Source organism: Anomaloglossus baeobatrachus, chromosome 5 (genome assembly GCF_048569485.1).
Source record: "Anomaloglossus baeobatrachus isolate aAnoBae1 chromosome 5, aAnoBae1.hap1, whole genome shotgun sequence".
Lineage (NCBI taxonomy): Eukaryota > Metazoa > Chordata > Amphibia > Anura > Aromobatidae > Anomaloglossus > Anomaloglossus baeobatrachus.
The window spans coordinates 298,766,438-298,792,376 of NC_134357.1; the positions used below are offsets into that span (position 1 = coordinate 298,766,438).

General features: G+C 46.2%; 1 protein-coding gene across 1 annotated transcript in view; it reads left to right on the plus strand.

Moving 5' to 3' along the window:
• The first annotated feature begins 10,535 nt into the window (after positions 1-10,535).
• The window catches only part of SLC16A5 (solute carrier family 16 member 5), a 47,261-nt gene continuing 31,857 nt past the window's right edge, over positions 10,536-25,939 (plus strand). The window contains exon 1 of the mRNA XM_075347485.1: positions 10,536-10,722. Within this exon, the coding sequence (XP_075203600.1) occupies positions 10,536-10,722 (187 nt within the window). The remainder of the gene's footprint in view (positions 10,723-25,939) is intronic.

A 25,939-nucleotide genomic window follows, 5' to 3' on the forward strand; every position in this document is an offset into this window, starting at 1 on the left:
ATGGGCCCCAGTCGATCCCGGATAGTTCGGAGACACAACCCGGTACACTCTTCTATGTTCCTTTCTTGGTCATCTTCCTGCGCAGACCTCTCCCACCTGTCCCGCACCTGCACACACAGAGCCCCGAGCTGGTGTCTGCGGACCCTGTCAGGTGGCTTGAAGCTCTATCCCTTGGCCCTATGTGGTCACCTTTTCACTGGATGTGTGTGAATGTGGCTTCGGCACTTGCATTAACCTCAGCCTCCGGTTTGCTAGCTGAGGCTTGAATTTTCTCCACTAGTTTAGGGCTGGTCCCCTTCTGCAGGCAAGTCCCTCCACTCCAGTATGCCGTATGTGGAACGAGGTCACTGGTGTATGGCACACTTCCCGTGGCCTCTAGGACCCTTTCTCCCATGTGCCTGGGCTGAGCTGCTGCAGCTCCAGACCACAGGTCTTCACTCCTCTGCTCCTACTTCCTGACTGAATAACTTTCCACAATGTGCTCCCACTAACTAGATTCCATCTCCAAGCTGGCTTAGGGGACGGTGCTACTACCAGAGAATAGCTATACCATAGCTTAGTGCACTAGGCCTTAACCATGGCCTGGTGGAGTGTTGCTAAATGAGAGTGTATCTGTGTTTGTATGTATACCTATTTGTGACCTCCTCCTTACCCAGGAATGGGATACTAAACCTCTGGCTGAGGTGCAGTACCTGTGTGGCGACTGGAGCCTCAGGGGCACCACACTTGCAGTTATGTGACCATAATCTGTAAAAAGGTAGACTGGTTGCTGTCACGTTCTTTCCTGAAGACACCAATCGTGTATTGTAATGTCATGTGAATTGTGTCCTATGTCTTTGTAAATAATGTGATATGTGAACTGTTATGTAATGTGCAATATACAGAAAAATTCTATAGCTGGTCATCAAACTGTAGGGTAAGATACAGTTACGTGTTGGGACTAGCCCACAATGGGAGGGATTAGATGATAGGGAAAGAGATGATTTTCTTCTAGAGGGGGAGTTGGGACCCAGTGTGTGATAGGAACGGATGAATAGTCTGAAGGTTGTCAAGGCCTCATGTAGTGGGTGACCTGTGGCAAGAGAAGGAGAAAGGAGACAGGAGCCGAGATAGCGTGATCCTTAAGTGTTGACCGAGACACAGAGGGCAGGACTATGTTGAGTATAGAGACCAAACGTCCATCAGAGTGGCCCCCAGAAAGAAGGGCCTGGAGGAAGGAACTCTAACAGCAAGGCCCCAAGTAGCTTACAGCTCAGACGTAATGGCCTACACTACACAAGTCTACACACCCAGCCAGGACCTTGTTTTAATGTAGCATGCTGGGGTGTCAGGAAGCAACACCCCACCCATGATTACCACCCTACACCGCTCGCTCCAAATCAGAGTATTGCGGGGAAAGATACGCATTACTTTGGAGATGGTGACCATTGCGTGGTCAAACATGTAGTTGAGCATAGCCAGAAGGTGGACCAGATAAAAAGCAAAATCCCACCCATTGTGGGTGTTGAAAAAGTGAAAGGGTGCAAAGATCAGTCAAGCTCTTGAGAGGTTACACCTACATCGGAGGGAGTGCCGCACCTGGAAATGCCAGCCCATGGCACAGAATGTCCCAATGCAGAGTGACAGCAAGAAATGGGCATAAACTTGGTAGAAATGAGATGGCCAGCCAGAAAAGACCCAACCCTGAGCAAAGCAGAGCTGTGCAACCGGCCACCAAGGGGGTACCCTGAACCCAGAAAGCTGAGGGCTACACTCCAGTTTGGACTCTGGCCCATGGACAGGCTGAGTCTTCTGCTCTTGCCCAGCCTAAGGCTTGCAGAAGGGCTGAGTGCTTAAAGGGCATTGCAGGCCCAGTTGCTGGTGGTTTTGCTACTAACTCCTCCAGAAACCTGAACTCCGGTACCAGTTCCGATTCCACTAGAAGCTTCGACCCAAATGAGACGTTGGTCCCTGGAGGGAGAGCCCCTCATCGCTTTGGCAGAATGGGTTGCAAAGATAACATTAGGTCAGAGAATTGACCACAACAGACCGGCATAGAGTGGAGGACTCTGCGTTGAGAGCTTTGACACCCCCAAGTCCGAGGACGTATGTGAAGAGGAATAGTGGAAATTCAATCTAGATTCTAGATAGAAGAGGAAGAGAAAGGAGCTCGGCCTCTAGCTCTTCACGTCATCATAGAATCTCACCAGTAGCACCTGTCAGCTCCTATATCTGTAATAGGAAATTCTGTCTTCACTGAATATAGATTTTACCTCATAATTGAGAATTGTGATAATGACTGATCAATTCTGGCAGAGAAAGTAGCAAATGTGTCTGATAAGATATATTACAAAAGCGGCTTCTTTTCATGTATAATTTGATTTATGAAATAAATATTAAAACAACTGTTACTCTTTAAGTGTTGGGATTAGTCCACAATGGGAGGTGCTAGCTGATATGGAAAGAGACGGTTTCCTTCTAGAAGTGGAGTTGAAACCTAGTGTGTGATAGGAACTCACGAATTGTCTGAAGGTCATCAAGGCTGCATGCAGTGGGTGACCTGTGTCATCAGAAGGAGAAAAGAGACCGGAGCCAAAATACCGTGATCCTTATGTATTGAAAATGTCTAGAGACTGACCTTACAAAGGAGTGACCCCCAGACAGTGGGGTCGAGAGGACGGAACTCTAGTAACAAAGCCCCCAAGTAGCTTACAGCTCAACAGTAATGGGGCGGAACGGGCTAGTGTTTGAACGGAGTTGACTTTCCTGGGCGGAGTCTCCCAAAGCGTCTGAGAGTTAAAAGATTTATTCTGCCCATACTGACAAACCTCTTGACCCCCTCCTCTATGATGAGAATAGACGTGGAGCAGCGGAAGGGGAAAGTAACTGTCACCGACTGGACTTTGGTGTAGACTAGGTTGTGTTGGAACTAACTGGACTAGTAAGAACAGCAATGATCCACATGGAACTGTGCCTGGATTTATTCTGTACAACTGAAACATGCTGGAAGTTATGTGACTGCTATATCATATATAAAGTTGATAAGAAAAAACTATTAAATTAAACTTTGTCATTTAAACTTAACTGGTAGTCGGCAACATGGTTCCTGTATGGGTCTACAGCTTTCACTATACAAGTCTAAACACCCTGCCAAACCGTGAATTTCATGTAGCGTGCTGAGGCTTCAGGAAGCTACTCCTTGCCCACAACTACTGCCCCACACCACTCTATACATCCATACAGGGAATACAGGTACATCTCAATATGGCAGTTCGTAGTCATGTAGACAGAGAGTTTTCATTTCAGCCTTGACAACCCCTTTAACCACTTTACCCCGGCGATTATTCATTTTTTCGTTTTTTTTCTCCCCTTCAACCAGGAGCCATAACTTTTTTTATCTTTCTGTCAATATAGCAATATGAGGCATTGTTTTTTGCAGGATGAGTTGTACTTTTCAATAAAACCATTAGTTTTACTAAGTAGTGTACTGGAATACGGGAAAAAAATTCCAAGTGCTTTGAAATTGCAAAAAAAAGTGCAATTCCACAATTGTTTTGGGGGCTTTTATTCACCCTGTTCACTATATGGTAAAACTAACATGTCAGTATGATGCCTCACTTCGGTATGAGTTCGTAGATACCAAACATTATACTTTTACTTTTATCTAAACAGATCAAAACAATTCTGAATTTGTCTAAAAAAAGAATTGCGCTTTTGTCGACATTTTCCGAGACTGTACTGTTCTCATTTTTCGGGATCTGAGACTCAGTGAAGGTTTATTTTTTGTCTCTTGAGCTGATGGTTTTAATTATACTATTTTTCTGCAGATGTTAAGTTTTGATCACTTGCTTTTTATTGCATTTTAAAAAAATGTTGCAACGACCAAGAAACTTAATTTTGGCATTTGGAATTTTTTTTTTTACCACACTGTGTACCAATCAGACTAATTGATTTTATATTTGATAGATGGGCATTTCTGAATACAGCAACAACAAATATGTGTATTTTTTTTTCATTGTTTTATTTTTAATGGGGCGAAAAGGGAACTTTAACCGGTTTTTTCATTTTTTTTAACTTTTTTTATTGATTTTACTAGTCCACCTAGGGAACGTTATCACTGCACAGTCTGATCACCTGTGCATTTTTGCTGATCAGAACAGCATCACGCTGATCAGCAGAAATGCAGCATTTCTGTGAGTGCCGGCGCTCTGTCGGTTCCACAAGAAATATGTCATGCTAGTGTCAGGAGTCATCAACTGACCCCGCACTATCATGGCAACATATTGGTACCCCATAATTTTAACAGCTCAATCTAAGTGATAAGCAGGCGCATGGGGATCTCTGGTCCACTCACGCTGTTATCCTCACATATCTGCTAATCAGATCAGCAAGAGTGTCATAACTCTCTCATGGCTCTGCTCGTGCAGAGCCACTGTATGTGTTTGTTTTCCTTCTGTCGGTTTCTTCCGGGGGTTAGGTCATTTGGGAGGAGCTTATTCTGTCCGGCCTTGTTCTGGGGGTCATGTTGGCTTTTATTGGAGTTGTTTCTCTCTGAACGCTGCCAGTAATAGTTCCTGCTTTGCACTGTGCACTTCCTGGTCCCCATGAGTTTCTGATCTTGTCCTGCTTCCAAGTACTCCCTCCTCTGACCTCAGTTCCGTCCCGTCTTGTCTTATTTCCCTGTCTCTGTACCCCGCTCTCCCCTGACCTCCGTTCCGTCCAGTCTAGTCTTACTTCCCCTGCCTCCATACCCGCTCTCCACTTGTAATCACCTCTCTGCTCCCTCCTCCATACTTAGTTGTCTGCTCGGCTTCTGACCCCAATGTGTACTCTGACTTTGGCTCTGCTTCACTCTGGCTGTTGATGTGACTTCCTGGCTTTCCGACCGTCTGCTCTCACCCGACTCCGGCTTTGCTTGCTCCTCTATACAGACGTGACTTCCCAGCACTGACCTTAGACTTGCTGACCACTCTCTTGCATCCTCGCATTGGTGCTAGTGACCTCTAGTGGGCTTGTGCTAGACTGCACTCCTAGAGTTCCTACACCCCCCAGTGGTAACATCACACAGGCATGTGCAGGAGTTACCGCAGGCTCGCAGCCAGAGCCTGCGGTTATTAGGGGGAATTGAAACAATTTTTAAAACATCTGTATTTATTCAGTAGCGAGGGTGAGCACCACATACGGAAATTAATGCATGGAAACACCTTGGTGTGCCATTTGTTTGGTTATTAATGGTTGTCTGAGAAATGTTCTGCAAAGCTGAATGCACTTTTTGGCATTCCCTGTGTTTGCATGGATGTCCTCCGGGTACTCTGGTTTCCTCCCACACTCCAATGACATACTGATAGGGAATTTAGATTGTAAGTCACAATGGGGACAGTGGTAATGATGTATATAAAGCGCTGCAAAATATGGTAGTGCTATATAAAAATAAAGATTATTAATAATTATTATTATTATCATTATTATTCAAATAATCAAGATCTGCTGCTGGCATCTCTCTGTGCAATTGCTGACCAATAACATCCCAGATGTTGTCGATGGGAGACAAGTCTGGGGACATTATAGGCAATGGTAGCATGTTGCAGACATGCAGATTCTTCACAGTAGCAAAAGCAACATGTGGTCTGGTGTTGTCATGCTGAAAAATGTCTCATAATGCTGAGCTATCAGTGTAACTATAATGAGGACTAGCAGAGTCCGACAACTGTACATTATGACCACCCAACATAATAATCTTGGGTATAGGACCAGTGTGACATTCACTTATGAAGGCCTCCTCATGGCGCTGCACATGTAGTCACCAACACAACAATACCAGGCAACATGTTGCTTGTGCTACTTTGAGCACCCTGCGTGGCCTAAACAAGCTGTCATGGACTTGTTTACCATCAAACACAATTGAGATGTCATTGTTCTGCAATTGCAAAGGGACCTGCCAGCAGCGGATCTTGATAACTTGTGTCCAAGTACGTTCAGTGTGGCAGAACATTCTTCAGACAACCATGAACACCCTCATTGATAGCAGTCAAGGCAAGTGTGTCTATTTCTTTACGTGGTGCTCATTCTCAATACTGATTAATGATTAACTGATGTAATCTTGTCCCTATATGCAGGTGCCGCGGTTCTGATGTGGGGACCGGCTTGATGCAAGACCCCGGATCCTAAATGGCACTGTGCTGTTGGGCGTTGTGTGGTCAGGGAGGCTTGAAACCGTCCCCGTCCAGGCAGATTCTGGAAAACTAACATGGAGTATGTTCTTCCCTAGGGTCCTGCCGCCCTGTGTGGCATCGGTTCCGTGGGGAACAGAGATCCCTCTCCCCACAGCAAACATGGTGAACGTCTCCTCCTTCTTACCGGAGCACCTGTAAGATGTGACTGCTCCCTTCCTCTCCTGCTGGAGAACTCCTTAACTGTTGTGGTGGTGCCTAACTCCCCCTACTGGTTGCACCTCCCCCCTCCCAGGTTCTAAGCTAGTGAGACTGGGGCCCCTGTTGAGGGCATCCTGAAAATGCCTCTCTGTCGGCGACCCCTTATTACCCGACCAACACCAACCTGGTGTGTAATGAGTGTGTAATGTGGTGAAACCGGGACTGACCTCCTCAGGAATCGGGTTTAGCATTACACCAAATGTTGGGTGCAATACTCTGTGGAGACTGAAGCCTCAGGGGTGCCACACTTCCCCACAGCAAACAATGGCACTCCCGGGCCGTAGCAATTCAAAGTTTGGTACATTGCATTTTGTATATGCATTAAACAAACAACATTCTTCTTCCCTTTATGGGAGGCACCATCAATGAACATTACAAACATATCAACTCTACATCGGTAGCATTATCAAAAGCAGTATCAAACATCTGAAAGGTAAAAGCATTATCAAAAACATTTCAAATAGCAAAAAATATCAAAAATAGTGTCAAACATTTTCAAGTATTGGTTATTGCAGCATGCATTGTCATAAACCGTTGTCATTTTAAACTAGTGCAAACTTTAGGCATTAAAACATTCTGTCAGCATATAGAAGATTTTCATAACATCTTCAGCAGTTACCAGACGCGTTTAGCACCCTCTTACAGAGGCATATTTCAGGCAAAGAACAAACTCAAGTTTAGTAAAATATATGTTTCTTTACATATTTAGAACATCCTCTATGACTTTTCCAACTGTCTAATGAGTCAGACACCTGTCTATCCAAATCAACTAGAAAGGTCCTCCTATTTTAGTAGCCACTTGTAACTGTATACTGTGCGTCTACGGTACGAGCAGCTATGAATGTGGTAAGCTTGGATGAGGAGGTGGTGTCACATGTTCTAAGAAACTGACATCCAGTTACCAATATTTACTTGTGCTCCATTTCACTCACCTGCTAATGGTTCTCTTAAGAGGTTTATTCAAAGAGTTAGATGCTGGTTACAATTAGTAGGTAGGTAATGTTGTAGATTTCAATATAATGTACTTAATGCATAAATCACCTAAGAATACTAAGTATATTGTGAAAAACAGAATTTTTTTTCTAGGATGAATGAGCTGTTCGAGTACAAATATCAGGTATCACATGTTAAAGGGTTATTCACATCCTGTGCATGTTTGGCATATCCCATATCCACAGTATATGCTATAAATGTACTGTAAATGTGGATCCCACCTATGGGAGTTGAATTTATAGTGAGAACGAGGCCATATTTGTCCCACTGGCAGTGTCGGAGTATTAATTTTTATGGAAATTCCAGCCACCTCTCTACTCAAAGCAGTGAGAGACGGAGTCCCATTCTCGAGATAGATGTGGGGTCCGATTGGTGGGACCTGCATGTACTATAGATTTATTGTACAAGATAGTATTACCCTTTTAAGGTTGCAGAATTAAAATTAGAATTAATTACTGTTTACTATCCAGTTGATTGCAGTGTGTGAGAGGTGATGCCCAGGATGCCCCACCCTATGTCCGATATAACTCACTGCATGCCCTTGTGCTGTGCACCGATTACCTGACGCCAGGTGTCACTATGATGTAGGTGAAAGGGGTGGGAATGGCCGGCTAGGCACCACAGGTGTGTCCTGGTGAGGGAGGAGATCAGCTACATTACAACTGTCACAGGTAACCGAGAAGAGGAAGGCTGCAGACCTAAAGGTGACCTAGGATGACGCGTAAGGTACTAAAATAACTGAGCACATATAGTAGCTCCATAAGGGAGAATTGTGTGGGGCTGTAGAAGTGTGAGCAAGTCAGGACAGCGAAGGAAGGAGACAGATCTTGTAGTAAGAACTCTGTGCATTCCTAATTGGTCACAATGTGGTTTTTGAGTCACTGTGTGGAAGGTAACTGTGATGTCTAGGAGGAAGTTAAGTCTATTTCATCTGCAGCTTGTCGTTGCTGTGTAACAGCTGATAATCTGTACATGGAAACTATCAGTATGTCACATCTTAGGCTTTATGCATATTCTATTGCTTGTGCATGTTTATCTATGTAATACATTCATGAGATGTGGGATATCTTTACTGAATAATTTGTTAGTGTATGTATGCACACAAGACCCGGCCACTTAGCCAAAACCACCTACCTTACATTATGTAGGTCCACCACATGCTGCCAATACAGCCCTAACCAGACGAGGCATGGGATCCATGAGCCCTCTGAAGGCGACCAGCACTTACTGTTTTGTACTACATTAACTCTTCTATGGGACAATCCACTTGCGTGGAAATGACCCTGATGCAGATTTTTTTGACTGCCCTTCCTTGGACCACTTTTGGTAGGTACTCACCACTGTATGCTCAGATTCTCAGGCCAAGTTCCTCCTTTTGGTAGGTACTCACCATTGTATGCTCAGATTTTCAGGCAAAGTTCTCCCTTTTTGTAGGTACTCAACCTTGTATGCTCAGATTCTAAGGCCAAGTTCTCACTTTTAGTAGGTACTCATAATTGTATTCTCAGATTTTATCCCAAGTTCCCATGTAGAATAGATGTGTTTTTTTTTTTGTTTTTTGTTTTTTTTTTTGTATCTAAAAATTTGCTGTGCTTTATCACTTTGAGCAAAGTGGACATGACTTCATGGAAACTAATGTCTACTGTGTACTTGCAGTGGAACAGAGATGTGTTTTTTTTTGTTTTTTTTCTCCCATAGACTTCTTCTATTTGGAGGCTGAGAAAAATTTTAAATTATATTTTACATGTGTAAGTCTGGCATTGCAACATGTCTTCACCTCCCATTTCCCACCCCACCCCCCCAAAAAATGTAAAAGTTGGCTTAAAATAAAATAAACGTTATATAAAATAGAAATCAGCAGTCTATTGATTAAGTCAGCGAGGAGGAAACGTGGGTTTTCAAAATGTCGTCATAAAGTGTTGACTAATTTGTTGGCTATCATCATATCTCACCCCTGACAGGTGCCCTTGTCAGTGGTTTTGTTCTCCCTTACGTGTGTGTGTGTGTGTGTGTGTGTGTGCGCGCGCGCACACATACATACATACATACATACATACATACATACATACACATATATATATATATATATATATATATATATATATATATATATATATATATATATATATATATTATTCTTAGAGTACATTATTGTGGAATTCTAGCTTAAGCAAAGTAATCTTTCATTTCACTAGTTTTGGTTTTGTTTTTTTACTGTTCTGATCTTTCTGTTCTATTAGTTAGGTCTGAAAATTTCTCAACTGTATTTAAGTGATATAAATAAAAACGAACATGATTATAACCTGCGTCTACCTACTGCACAGTCCTGCACTGCTGCTGCATAAATTTGATGTGGTTGAGCTCCTATATTTTTTTTTTTTTTTTTTTTTTTAGGCCACGTGCACACATTGAGTATTTGGTGAGTGAGGCTCAAGTCCATTTTGCCTTCCGTATCTGATTAGTATATATTTTCGTGTGCTATGATTTTTATGACCCCTTACACTTATATGGGTGACTTTATCCCCTTCTCCCCAGGCGGTTTTTAAATTTATTTATTTTTTCTCCCTTCTTCCTAAAGCTATAACTTTTTTTTTTTTTTTTTTTTTTTTCCATCAATACAGCCATATGAGTGCTTGCTTGTTTTTTGTATACGGTTTCATCCTGAAGAAGGCGATAGATTGTCTTGAAATGCGTAGATTAATAAACCATTTTCAACTGAATCCATTTTGGAGTGATGTTCGTCCATTGAAGCAGTGCAGAAGAACCGCATTTTTCCCTGATCATTCTTTATGTTTTGGGGTTTTTTTATTATTCTGAATGCACTTGTCATAGTGTAGAGAGAATCCTTCACCTGATAGAACTACATGAGGCTTCTGAGTCTAGAGTTCTTCTCCTCTGTGCTAATCTGATTTCTATTAGCTGTCCTATTACTTTATATACTCTTTGTACAGATGTATTACATTTTGGAAGCTTAGTATCTCTAAATAACCCAACAATAGCAATTCTAGCCATTACGTTACTAAATGTATATCATTCTGACTATAGGAACTAAGTGGTTTCACAGCAAGTATGGACTTACACATAACTCATCTCATTGTGCAGATCACGCCATAGGAAGCCACCAGTGTCAGAATGGAGTCCCCTGATGGGTCATGGGCATGGGGGGTGCTTGTTGCTGCAATGATAACCCATGGATTGACTCTCGGATTTCCTTCCTCCATTGGAGTGTTTTATACGGACCTCCAGAACACCTTCCAGGCATCCAACACCGAGACTTCCTGGTTCCCATCAATTATCATGGCTGTGCTGCACGCTGGAGGTTTGTAGAAAAATCCTCTTTCCATATGTCATAATATTAATTGAACATATTAGCTTTATGTTATATTAACAAATCTTCATGGTAGATGTGATATGAGAGATCCCTGGTGTCAGACATTTAAAGGAGGGTTCTGAACTTGGTTGTTGTTTGTTTTTTGTTTTTTTGTTGTTGTTTTTTGTTTTTTTTATGTAAATTTACTGTAGTGTAAGTTGTCCTCTGTCAATAAGATGACAAATAATGTACTGATCACTGGTGGAAGACTGCTACGTCCCCCAGTGATCACAAAAAATGGCTCTAGATCCCTAAAACCAAACTGTGTAGAGCCCTGTCTTGAATGGAATGAAAATGCGCATGCTTGTCCTCCGCTCCATTCAACTTCTAAGGAATGCTGAAAACACTCTGCAGTCCTATAAAAATGAATGGATAGGTGATAACTTGGTAATAATCAAATTTGTATTTATCTATCCAGAAACTCCACTACGAAGGGCTCATTCAGGCATCTGATTTTATTTATTTAATTTTTTTCTCACGTACAAGAAAAAATAATCCAATCTTTCCATTCTGACAGCCTATGAAAATTGGACAAATCTCTGATGTCATCCAAATGCGGTCCCATTTTCTGGTATCAAAATTGGGGGTGGCTGGGGGGGGGGGGCGCACGCGTTTTTGTTTTTTTTATGTACTGTACGATATAGGCCCGCCCAGGGCCGTATTTGGGGTTTTTGCTGCCCTAGGCACTGTCAGTGGTGGCGCCCCCTTCTGATCAGTCAGATTACGGTTATATGCACACAGCTTTTTTTTTTTTTTTTCCAGACAGATCCGCCCTATAACCCGCCCAAAAAACCCAAACTCTAAATATTAAAGAAATGAACTCATACACTGCAATGTAAAACGACTTGCTGTCCATATGTTCAGTCTTTGGAGTTTTTTTAAGCGCGTCAGGTTTCCTCAGACATGAAGCGGCTGACAGTGACCGGCCATTATATGGCGGCTTCTGCTTGGATGCCGCTTACTAGTTGTGACCGGCCATTATATGGCGCCTGCTGCTTGGATGCCGCTTACTAGTTGTGACCGGCCATTATATGGCGCCTGCTGCTTGGATGCCGCTTACTAGTTGTGACCGGTCCATTATATGGCGGCTGCTGCTTGGATGCCGCTTACTAGTTGTGACCGGCCATTATATGGCGCCTGCTGCTTGGATGCCGCTTACTAGTTGTGACCGGTCCATTATATGGCGCCTGCTGCTTGGATGCCGCTTACTAGTTGTGACCGGCCATTATATGGGCGCCTGCTGCTTGGATGCCGCTTACTAGTTGTGACCGGTGCATTATATGGCACCTGCTGCTTGGATGCTGGTTACTAGTTGTGACCGGCCATTATATGGCGCCTGCTGCTTGGATGCCGCTTACTAGTTGTGACCGGTGCATTATATGGCGGCTTCTGCTTGGATGCTGGTTACTAGTTGTGACCGGCCATTATATGGCGGCTTCTGCTTGGATGCTGGTTACTAGTTGTGACCGGCCATTATATGGCGCCTGCTGCTTGGATGCCGCTTACTACTTCATTTAAAAAAATAAGTAAAATCCAGTAGCTAAAAGATGTTGGAAAAAACAACCAAAAAGCCACAGCAAAAAAAATAAATATTTGCTTCAGGATAAAATGATGACTGTCCTAAAGTGTTTTCTGTCTGAATAATTCCGGGGGTTCACAGACATCTACAAGACGTGTGCACATTCCCTGATAGAGCCCAGAGCCTTCAGATAGTAGTTAAGACCTCCATACACATTAACCTAAAGTTGTCTAAACCCGCCAATATCGACAGGTTCTGCTGATAGCCCAATGTGAACAGGGGCTCTCAATTCTGATTGTCAGGGGAATAAGGATCCAGCATGTCCAATTACGGAGTGTAGATCCTATTATCCTCTAAATGATAAGCTGCTGTCGGAGATGTCCAGCAGCGGCTCTAATAAAGAACACAGAAACAATTGGCAGAATGAGTGCTCCTGTATATGGGAGAGCCGAGCAAGATAGCTGCCGGCCTAAAAATCAGACTATAGTGTATGGGGGCTTTAGTCTATTACTTATTCGGCTGACAGACATGCAGATAGCTGTATTTTTAGTCCAGCACGCTGACCCTATGTTTTAGGATCAAGACTGATAAGGTAAAGATTACAACAGCCACATGACTATCACCAGAACCACCATCAGTACAGTAATACATAACTAAAACCACACTACATACTATAATACGTAACCAAAACCACAGTTAGTACAGTAATACATCAACAGAACTACTGTCAATACAGTAATATCATCAAAACCACCCTAAACACAATAACACATCACCAAACCCACCCTGAAGACAATACATCGCCAAAACCACCATCAGTACATGAATACAATGCCAAATTCACACAGCAATCAAGTGCAGTGTCAGGTTAGACCCATATACATCTATGTATTGCATTAACGTACAACTCTCAGTATGTCCTTAACAATGGTAAGGAGATGCTGGTAGTTGTTACCAGCCATCATTAGACTGTGGACCATATAAGAACCACAATACTGATTAGTCCCAGGCAGTAGACTTAACTTTTGGACGAGATCTTATAGGTTTAGGTCCATTAATTCTGAGGAGATTAGTAGGGCAGAGGTGGGCTCAGTAGGGAGAAGGGGCATCATGGGGTGGGACTTGAGACCCCCACCAATTGCTCAAAAGACCTCTTAAGTGCACAGCTCAGGAGACAGGACTATGAAATTTTACTCCCGGAATCCATTCTGTCTGCATGTTCTGGTTCTGGGAAACACTCGGGGCCACGGTAGTCGGACCCCCAGCGATTGGAAAGTTATTCCCCATCCCAAGGATAGGGGGCAAGTTCCCAATGTGAGAAAACCCCTTTAAAAGCAGCATTCACACTGCAGCCAAAGATGGGAACCTGATTTATCTAAACAGTGTCCATCACCCGATGCACGAGCAAAAAACTTTCATTCGTCAGGTGAGATGATTTTTAAGCTGACTTAAAGGGAACCTGTCACCCCAAAATGACACCTAGACTGCGGAAATATTTATATGGGGGACATGATCTGTGGAGAAATAAACCCACCCATATAGGTCAGCTTAAAAGGAACTGGTCACGACCTTTAATATTAAACTGCTCCATTGTCCTTATAGTCAGAAAATGTGCATCACTTACATTGCGTCACTAACAAGAGGGGGGGCAGTTTAGAATTGAAAAAGGGTGTAACAGGTTCCCTTTAATGTTCACTGAAAAAGCCACATTTGATATGAAAATGAGGACATTTCTGCGCGGCCTAAGCCTGGTGCACCATTACCACCTAATATAGGAAAATACTAGCCAGGCCTGTGTCTTGATTAATAGTGATCCATTGGTGAGAGTGAGCACCGTAACACCAGATCTCCTGTCTGCACCGCACCCAACACTGCGGCACACTCCAAGCGTCAGTGCGGGTGTGCACACAACACAGGAGGAGCACAGCGGCACACACCAAGCGTCAGTGCATGTGTGCATCCAACACAGGAGGAGCACAGCGGCACACGCCAAGCGTCAGTGCATGTGTGCATCCAACACAGGAGGAGCACAGCGGCACACGCCAAGCGTCAGTGCATGTGTGCATCCAACACAGGAGGAGCACAGCGGCACACGCCAAGCGTCAGTGCATGTGTGCATCCAACACAGGAGGAGCACAGCGGCACACGCCAAGCGTCAGTGCATGTGTGCATCCAACACAGGAGGAGCACAGCGGCACACGCCAAGCGTCAGTGCATGTGTGCATCCAACACAGGAGGAGCACAGCGGCACACGCCAAGCGTCAGTGCATGTGTGCATCCAACACAGGAGGAGCACAGCGGCACACGCCAAGCGTCAGTGCATGTGTGCATCCAACACAGGAGGAGCACAGCGGCACACTCCAAGCGTCAGTGCATGTGTGCATCCAACACAGGAGGAGCACAGTGAGGAGGGGGACACGGCGCTGTGATGTGCTGTCTGCTCACTTCAACAACCTTCCTCATTGAATCGGCAGTCAAATACAGGCAGCAACCAGGTGTCAGAACGTACCTGCATCACATTGCAGGCGCACCCACGCAGACACTGGAGTCACATTGCAGGCGCACCCACGCAGACACTGCAGTCACATTGCAGGCGCACCCACTGCAGTCACATTGCAGGCGCACCCACGCGGACACTGCAGTCACATTGCAGGCGCACCCACGCGGACACTGCAGTCACATTGCAGGCGCACCCACGCGGACACTGCAGTCACATTGCAGGCGCACCCACGCGGACACTGCAGTCACATTGCAGGCGCACCCACGCGGACACTGCAGTCACATTGCAGGCGCACCCACGCGGACACTGCAGTCACATTGCAGGCGCACCCACGCGGACACTGCAGTCACATTGCAGGCGCACCCACGCGGACACTGCAGTCACATTGCAGGCGCACCCACGCGGACACTGCAGTCACATTGCAGGCGCACACACACTGACACTTGGAGTGCTACTCTGCTCCTCCAGTGTCAGGACACGTGCAGAAATGCTAAGTGATTTTAAACAGCACTGACTCTCACCTAAGGACGAGGGACTGTCTTTAATATGCAAATAGGAGGGTGCACATCTGCACCAAGACACCGGCCGCACCAAGACATCGGCCGCACCAGGGGGGACAGAACAGTCTGCATATATATAATATTAAGGTAAAACTGTACATGCCAGAGCGACGTCCCCTGTATAAATGTGTCTGCAGATTAATTGCCATTTTGGGAGTAAAAGTAAAATGTCATCGCTCTTAGCAACACTTTGTCCAGCGTCTCCCAAGACTTCCCTCTTGTTTGGTCTGCTGCAGCAAACACTGCAATGGTGCCCGTATAGGGAATCTGTCACCAGGTTTTGCTCCCCCATCTGAGAGCAGCATAATGTAGAGACAGAGCCCCTGATTCCAGCGATGTGTCACTTACTGAGCTGTTTGCTGTCGTTTTCTCTGCTGCAGATCTCGCAGTTATACAGAGCTCATGAATATGCTGGACTACCTGCAGCACACCAAGTAGTCCTGTAATGATAACTACTGCTGATTAAACAGTGATGTTATCAAAACTACACTAAGCAGCCCAGTAAGTGACAACACTGGAATCAGGATCTCTGCCCCTACATTATGCTGCTCTCAAATTAGGTGTCAAAAACCTGGTGACAGACTCATAATTCTCACTAAAGAGTAACCACCCTAAGTAAGCCCAAGGCTGTGCCCAAGAATAAATAATTGCCCATCACTGAGCTCACAGCACAAAGAATGACCCCACACCGTGTCACTAACAGCATACAGCCTCCACATTCTCTCCTATAACATTCCCACTACACTGCCCCCTCACATGAAAACCCCACTGTCCTCCCCACTGAATTATACCCTCCAGACCTTCCTCACTTATGAACTATGACCTCCACTGTCCCCACCTCTCCATGCATCCCCCACTTCACTGCCCCCCTCATGCTGTCCCCACTCTATAATGAGCCTTATGCTTCGCATTCTGTATACCGAGCCCTCCCAGGCTCCTAACTGAGCGCTCCCCATGCTGCCCCTTCTCCATATCAAGACCCCCCATACCAAGCCCACCATGGTTCCCCTTCCATACCGAGCCCCCCATGCTTTCCCATTCTCCATACCATGCCTCCCCCCGTGCTACCCCATTCTCCATACCATGCCCCCCCCGTGCTACCCCATTCTCCATACCATGCCCCCCCCATGCTACCCCATTCTCCATACCATGCCCCCCCCCATGCTACCCCATTCTCCATACCATGCCCCCCCCATGCTACCCCATTCTCCATACCATGCCCCCCCCCATGCTACCCCATTCTCCATACCATGCCCCCCCCCCATGCTACCCCATTCTCCATACCATGCCCCCCCCATGCTACCCCATTCTCCATACCATGCCCCCCCCCCCCATGCTACCCCATTCTCCATACCATGCCTCTCATTCTCCATACTGTAACTCCCATTTGCTATACTGTCCACCACCCTCCCTCATTTTCCCATTCTGCTCCATCCCCCATGCTGCGCCCCCACATCATGCTCCATCCCCATGTTGCGCCCCCCCATCCTCCATGTTGCGCCCCCACATCATGCTTCATCCCCCCCATCCTCCATGCTGCGCCCCCACATCATGCTTCATCGCCCCCATCCTCCATGCTGCGCCCCCACATCATGCTTCATCCCCCCCATCCTCCATGCTGCGCCCCCACATCATGCTTCATCCCCCCATCCTCCATGTTGCGCCCCACATCATGCTTCATCCCCCCCCATCCTCCATGTTGCGCCCCCACATCCTCCATGTTGCGCCCCCACATCATGCGGCATCCCCCCCATCCTCCACGCTGCGCCCCCACATCATGTTTCATCCCCCATGTTGCGCCCCCATATCATGCGGCATCCCCCCCCAGCCTCCATGTTGCACCCCCACATCATGCTGCATCCCCCCCATCCTCCATGTTGCGCCCCCATATCATGTTCCATCCCCACATCCTCCATGTTGCGCCCCCACATCATGCTGCTCCCCCCCCCATCCTCCATGTTGCACCCCCACATCATGCTGCATCCCCCCCATCCTCCATGTTGCGCCCCCACATCATGCTGCATCCCCCCCCCCATCCTCCATGTTGCGCCCCCACATCATGTTCCATCCCCCCCATCCTCCATGTTGCGCCCCCATATCATGTTCCATCCCCCATCCTCCATGTTGCGCCCCCATATCATGTTCCATTCCCCCATCCTCCATGTTGCGCCCCCATATCATGTTCCATCCCCCATCCTCCATGTTGCGCCCCCATATCATGCGGCATCCCCCCCCAGCCTCCATGTTGCACCCCCACATCATGCTGCATCCCCTCCATCCTCCATGTTGCGCCCCCACATCATGCTGCATCCCCCCCATCCTCCATGTTGCGCCCCCATATCATGTTCCATCCCCCCATCCTCCATGTTGCGCCCCCAGATCATGTTCCATCCCCCCATCCTCCATGTTGCGCCCCCATATCATGTTCCATCCCCCCATCCTCCATGTTGCGCCCCCATATCATGTTCCATCCCCCCATCCTTCATGTTGCGCCCCCATATCATGTTGCATCCCCCCATCCTCCATGTTGCGCCCCCATATCATGTTCCATCCCCCCCATCCTCCATGTTGCGCCCCCATATCATGTTCCATCCCCCATCCTCCATGTTGCGCCCCCATATCATGTTCCATCCCCCCATTCTCCATGTTGCGCCCCCATATCATGTGGCATCCCCCCCAGCCTCCATGTTGCACCCCCACATCATGCTGCATCCCCCCCCATCCTCCATGTTGCGCCCCCACATCATGTTCCATCCCCACATCCTCCATGTTGCACCCCCACATCATGCTGCATCCCATCCTCCATGTTGTGCCCCCATATCATGTTCCATCCCCTCATCCTCCATGTTGCGCCCCCATATCATGTTCCATCCCCCCCATCCTCCATGTTGCGCCCCCATATCATGTTCCATCCCCCCCATCCTCCATGTTGCGCCCCCATATCATGTTCCATCCCCCCATCCTCCATGTTGCGCCCCCATATCATGTTCCATCCCCCCATCCTCCATGTTGCACCCCCACATCATGCTGCATCCCCCCCCATCCTCCATGTTGCGCCCCCACATCATGTTCCATCCCCACATCCTCCATGTTGCACCCCCACATCATGCTGCATCCCCCCCATCCTCCATGTTGCACCCCCACATCATGCTGCATCCCATCCTCCATGTTGCGCCCCCATATCATGTTCCATCCCCTCATCCTCCATGTTGCGCCCCCATATCATGTTCCATCCCCCCATCCTCCATGTTGCGCCCCCATATCATGTTCCATCCCCCCCATCCTCCATGTTGCGCCCCCATATCATGTTCCATCCCCCCATCCTCCATGTTGCGCCCCCATATCATGTTCCATCCCCCCATCCTCCATGTTGCGCCCCCATATCATGTTCCATCCCCCCCATCCTCCATGTTGCGCCCCCATATCATGTTCCATCCCCCCCATCCTCCATGTTGCGCCCCCATATCATGTTCCATCCCCCCCATCCTCCATGTTGCGCCCCCATATCATGTTCCATCCCCCCATCCTCCATGTTGCGCCCCATATCATGTTCCATCCCCCCATCCTCCATGTTGCGCCCCCATATCATGTTCCATCCCCCCATCCTCCATGTTGCACCCCCACATCATGCTGCATCCCCCCCCATCCTCCATGTTGCGCCCCCACATCATGTTCCATCCCCCCATCCTCCATGTTGCACCCCCACATCATGCTGCATCCCCCCCCCATCCTCCATGTTGCGCCCCCACATCATGTTCCATCCCCACATCCTCCATGTTGCACCCCCACATCATGCTGCATCCCCCCCCATCCTCCATGTTGCACCCCCACATCATGCTGCATCCCATCCTCCATGTTGCGCCCCCATATCATGTTCCATCCCCTCATCCTCCATGTTGCGCCCCCATATCATGTTCCATCCCCCCATCCTCCATGTTGCGCCCCCATATCATGTTCCATCCCCCCCATCCTCCATGTTGCGCCCCCATATCATGTTCCATCCCCCCCATCCTCCATGTTGCGCCCCCATATCATGTTCCATCCCCCCATCCTCCATGTTGCGCCCCCCCCCGGGTTGCTTGTTCGGCGCTGTCTTCGGCTGTAAAGCGTTTACCTGCTCCAGGCTGCATCTCCCGTTCTCCACGGTGGCGGCGGCGGCGGCATCTGACATCTTGCTCGGCGGCGGCTCCATCTCCGGCGGCGGCTCCATCTCCGGCGGCGGCTCCATCTCCGGCGGCGGCTCCCGTCCTCCTCTGCGCGGCCTCACGCTCCTGTGACCTCTGCACAGTGAGCGCACGGCAGCACGTCGGGGCGGGGAGCTGATTACAGCTCCTCTGACCCCGGAAGTAAGTGCCGGCACGCTCACAGTGTCATTTATATTCGCGTGTTATAGACGCGACTATAAATGACTGTGCGCTCCCTCCCTCCTCCAAAAAGGCGCCGGATTTAATAAAGAGTTTGGAGGAGGGAGGGAGGAAGATTTAAAAAAAATTTTTTTTTTTTTTTTTTTTTAAATTTTGGTTTGGGCGCCGCCCCCCTGGAAGGCGCCACCCTAGGCACGTGCCCTCAAGTGCCTAATGGCAAATACGGCCCTGGGCCCGCCCACCGTCGGCTGTGATTGGTTGCCGTCAGACAGCTGTCACGCGGCATGGGAGCGTGTCTGACTGCAACCAATCACAGACGCCGGTGAGTAGGGAAGCAGTGAATATGAAATGAGCCTAATGAGCGGCCGGCTCGGAAAGAACCGTGGGAGCAGTGCGACAGCCGTCCTGGTAAGCGGTGAGTATGTAGCGCTTGTTCGTACCCCATTGCGCTGGATTCTGTTCCCCATGGACCTTATACGGGGACCAGCATCTGGCCAGATACCCTGGATTGTATGTAACTCTCCTTCCGTGTGTTTTTTTTTTTTTTTTTTGTTTTGTTTTGGTACGGTCCACAAAAAAACGGAAGACACACGGACCGTCTACGGAACGGAACTGATGTGGTTGACATACGGATGACACATGGATGCATCCCTGGAAAAACAGGACTGCTTTTTACAGACCGCAAAAACTGAACGGTTGTGTTAATGTAGCCTAACTTTGGGGATTTTAACTCTCATAATCTTTTAAAGCCATCAATTTTTATTTTCTATTTTTCCTTGTGTGAATACTACTACACCCAACAGAGGTGGTTTCCATGCTCCTGATTTGAGACAGCCCAAGTATAGGTGAGCTGGCAATTTTTCCCTTGTATCCATATGATTAACATTAGAGTACTGTCTAATACTCGCGTATTCATTCCAAATAGCAGGTGCAATGCAAGTCAATGAGGAAAACTCGCAAAGTGACGAGTAACCCAAATGCCGTACTATTCGTGCGAGTAGCAAATAGTACGGCATTCGGGTTACTCGTTACTTTGCTAGTTTTTCCCCATTAACTTGCATTACACACGCTATTCGGAATGAATACGCGAGTATAAGACCGTATTCGTTATGAGTATAGCGAGTACGAATAGTTAGGTTTTCTGGCATTCACACAAGGTAAAGGATAGTAATTAGAGTTGAGCGAGTACCTATGTGTGTTGCAAAAATTTTTCTGTCTCTTAAGGTACCGTCACACTAAGCAACTTACCAGCAATCCCAACAACGATAGGGATCGCTGGTAAGTTGCTAGGAGGTTGCTGGTGAGATGTCACACTGCGACGCTCCAGCGATCCCACCAGCAACCTGACCTGGCAGGGATCGCTGGAGCGTCGCTACACGAGTTGCTGGTGAGCTCACCAGCAACCAGTGACCAGCCCCCAGCGCCGCGTGGAAGATGCTGCGCTTGGTAACTAAGGTAAATATCGGGTAACCAACCCGATATTTACCTTGGTTACCAGCGCACGCAGCTACACGTGCAGAGAGCAGGGAGCAGCGCACACTGAGCGCTGGCTCCCTGCTCTCCTAGTTACAGCACACATCGGGTTAATTACCCGATGTGTGCTGCAGCTACATGTGCACAGAGCAGGGAGCAGCGCACAATGCTTAGCGCTGGCTCCCTGCTCTCCTAGTTACAGCACACATCGGGTTAATTAACCCGATGTGTCCTGCAGCTACATGTGCACAGAGCAGGAGCCGGCACTGACAGTGAGAGCGGCGGAGGCTGGTAACAAAGGTAAATATCGGGTAACCAAGGACAGGGCTTCCTGGTTACCCGATGTTTACTGTGGTTACCAGCCTCCGCAGAAGCCGGCTCCTGCTGCCTGCACATTTAGTTGTTGCTGTCTCGCTGTCACACACAGCGATCTGCGCTTCACAGCGGGAGAGCAACAACTAAAAAATGGCCCAGGACATTCAGCAACAACCAACGACCTCACAGCAGGGGTCAGGTTATTGCTGGATGACACACACAGCAACATCGCTAGCAACGTCACAAAAGTTGTTCGTTAGCAGCGATGTTGCTTAGTGTGACGGGGCTTTTAGAAATAGGCTTAGTAACATGAACTACATACCTGCAACCATGTCTATGCTTATCAACAGCTTGTTATACACTTAAGTAGCCAACTGGGCAGTAAACATATTTATTTAATTTAGGCTTCCTTCATAAACACTTCCTTGGCAGTGTTTCGTCCGGCCCGCTGACACCGGTGTCCGGCCCATTCTGTTTCTCTGTTCTGTTGTTGGATACACAAAAACAAATGTATTTATTAAAAAAAAATTGCATAACTGAGTCAAATGGAGGCAGAGGGTTCCCATTTGATTAATATAGAGTTTACATGGTTCTGCTATGTGTTTTTAGAACAAAAGAAAAAGCATATCACACTGTGTGTGCTTGTTTTTTACGTTTTAACATGTCAGAATCCAGGTATACCTGTAGCCTTAAGTAAAAATATATGTACTTTTTCTGGAGCTTTAAGTGTTTTCTATAGTTTGGGGTTTTGTTTTTTTTTTTTTTTTGTTTTTTGCTACAGATTTTTTTTTTTTTTTTTTTTTATTTTATTCATTCATTAAGACTGATACTGTGCACACCAGTCTCATGTTTCAGTGACCTGTCAGTCAGAGGTAGAGGGTGGGGGAAAGGCAGAGAAGTAGGACAGCTGTAAGGGCAGCGCCCATGCACTTGAAACTCATTAGCATACAATTTCAACTATGGATTTCTCAAACAACAAGACTGCTTTCTACAAAAGGTGATAATTTACTCAGCATGAAAGAGCGTATATATGCATGCCATTAATATGGGGCATAAAATCGTTATAAGTTCTCCTTCAAGGAAATTTGTTAGCGGGTTTCATACTCCTCCCAAACTACTTATATGCTCATACAGATTTTTCAAACACAAGTCCAGCAATACTTTTTATATGTCCAGTCCGTTTCTCTGCTACTGGGAAATAATTTTAATAGTTATGCAAATGAGTCTAAGGACTTCTTCACACGTCCATGTCTCCGGTACGTGTTTGGTCCGTTTCCTCACATGCCAGAGACACGGGCACACGTAGACCCATTAAGATCAATGGGTCTGCGCTAACGTGCGTGTTTTGCCATAGATCGTGTATCCGTGTGGAGCATACGTGTGCTCCACACGTAGAAATGTCCGTTTTTCTCCGGCATCAAGGGTGTCACACGGACCGCATGGATGTGATCAGTGTGACATGCACCGGAGAAAACACACATGCCTGTGACATAAAAAGAATTTCTATACTCTCCTTCTCCAGCCCTGCTGTCTCTGCCACTGCTGGCACTTACTTCTGACCCCTGCTCATTATGTTCATGAATATTCAGTCCACTGCGGACCGGAAGCAGCAGTAGCGGGGAGTCAGCAGGGCGGAGACCATAGATCAGCACCATGGACAGCAACACCAGGGACAGGTGAGCAGAAAGTTATCTTGGATAGCACACTGAGAACACGTGTGCCATAAACACGGCACACGGAGGGCAATACGCACCTTTGACACGTCCGTGAAAAAACGTGCGTGATTTTCAATGATGTGTGAAAGAGGCCTAAGGAGCTATTTTTAGATCTGAAGCCTCCGTCACTCCTGTGTTGTGTGACTCAAGGCAGAGGAGACATCAGGGAGGCAGGAGGAAATGGTGCTGGTGGGATAATGCTGTGTCATAAGGTATATGGCTATAAACTCGCCGAGTGTCATAGCAGCATCTGACGCTGTTCAAATTGCAGAATGACACTCCACACTATGCCTTCTCTGGTGCTTCTGAGTTGCACAGACTGGCTTGGGCGTCAACCAGCTGTGTGTTCATTAGTTACCAGACTTGCAGGAGTTAATCTCTGCTAGCCTGCTGGGTTACTTCTTGGATCACATGTTGTGGGAGACCTATTACAGTTACTCTCCGCCTTGTTAAGATGGTGGAGCCGGTCTTCCCATACCCTCTATAGCTTTTACTAAAGCGGTCCATGTGCTGTTGTTGCTGGTGATTTTTTTTTTGCGTGCTGCTTGGTATGCTATGGAAATCCTCGCGTCTATTTATTTCATCCCTGCTCTTTATTTCCTCCTTTTATCATGTATTGTCTTACATCTCTGTGTGTGATAGTTTTTGGTTTCCACATTTGTCTATATCTATAAGTTCAACTACTCCTCCTGTCCCGGTCCTCCCTGGGGTGGGAGTATAAGATCAGGGCTTTCCAGGAGCAGGGCAAGGAAGGCGACCCAGACATCTTCACCACTAGAGGTATCTCTGGGATTAGGGACAGCTAGGGCTCCTAGCGTGAGGGCCAGTTTAGGAGCCCCGGTTCCCTGTTAACCCCTTACACCCTGGAGATGCTGGAGTGACAGAGGCTTCAGATCTGCAGCCTCATTTGCATTTCAATGCAACCGTTGATTTCTCAGGAGTGGAATGACAATGTCAAAATATTGCTGAACTTGTCTTTGAAAGAGCTACATGCACATATTAATATTTTAGTCTAGGAAGTGAAATCCTTCTCATTCCCTTTTTAGATCAATATTTGTATGTTGTCTCTGTGACACTGCAAGACAGGACACCATTTTTGTCTTTGGCTCCTATGCGACCTGCATGTGATCATGGCAACAAATTACAAACAAATCATGTTATGTATCCCCTGTTTCTTGCTAGTCTTATAAATGTTTGCTATATGTTGTAGTCTGTATCCAGACATAAAATAATAGGAGACTAATCACACGGTAGTTTCATTTTGATGCAGTGGAGCAATAACAAATCCTGGCAAAGGGATAAATGGCTTTCAAATGTGCATATGCAAGAGTTAAAGTTCTATTTCTAGTGAATTATATTATAAGTGAGAATTACTCTTCAGAACAGCAGATATAGATCAGTTGTAATAGCCACATGCCCTAAAGTGACTGATAAGATACCGCTAAATTAAACCGAAAATTAGGTATTAGGTGAAACTCAAGGCAGAATTTATTTCCGTTGTTACTCAACCCTGAGCAAAAATAAGCGCACTCATACGTATCAAGATTAAAACTGATAAAATGAAGAATTAAAAAATGTTGCAAAAAAGCACAAAGATATTGTGTCATACAACTACTTTGTACTGTATCAGAAGACCGATATACAGCAAATAAAAAAAAAAAACTTCTCTGCCCTACAAGTCACTTAAAACATCCACCAAAAGCCAGTCTGGCCAGTAAATAATTCCTTGACGTACCTATCGTGGAGTTGCCAAAACAAATGAGGACATAAATTATGCTGGTTATTACTGCACCAGGATTTGACATTGGGATACCTAACGCATAACAATTATTACAGACAATGCTCATAGATTGTCGTTAACCACATTCGCCTTGTGACCTCAATTCTTCCTTATTTATGAGGCACAGTTTGCTATCATAAAACTTGTGACACAGACTGATCCTTCACTAGTTTTGAACCAGTTTGAGTAGGAAATTGATTCCCATCTTCTTTCAATCTAGCCTAATTTATGCAGTTTTTTTATATATATATATATATATATATATGTGAAAAACTCCATATACAAATGACAGTGAATTATAAGGAAAATGTTTAAAAGTAAACAAATATTAAAACATAACATTAGCAATGTATTTTGGTTTTTTTTTTTTGTTTGTTTTTTTTAAACTATCACCGTGATTTATTTTGTAAATAAACCTTTCTTTTTTTTTTTTTTTTTTTTTTTTTATTTCTATGAGAGAGCTACTACTAAACTGTTAGAAATACACACATTTGATATCCTTGCCCTGGTAACAACTTCTATAATTCCTTCCACCATATTAAACACTTGTATGTACTCCAAAACGATGGTCAAAAAAATACACAACCACAGGATCCAAGTATTTTACAAGTGCATCTCAATAAATTAGAATATCATCAAAAAGTTAGTTTTTCAGTAATTCAATCGAAAAAGGGAAACTCATATATTATACAGTACAGACCAAAAGTTTGGACACACCTAATTCAAAGAGTTTTCTTTATTTTCAGGACTCTGAAAATTGTAGATTCACACTGAAGGCATCAAAACAATGAATTAAAACATGTGGAATGAAACACAAAGTGTGAAACAACTGAAAATATGTCTTATATTCTAGGTTCTTCAAAGTAGCCACCTTTTTGCTTTCATTACTACTTTGCACACTCTTGGCATTCTCTTGATGAGCTTCAAGAGGTAGTCACCG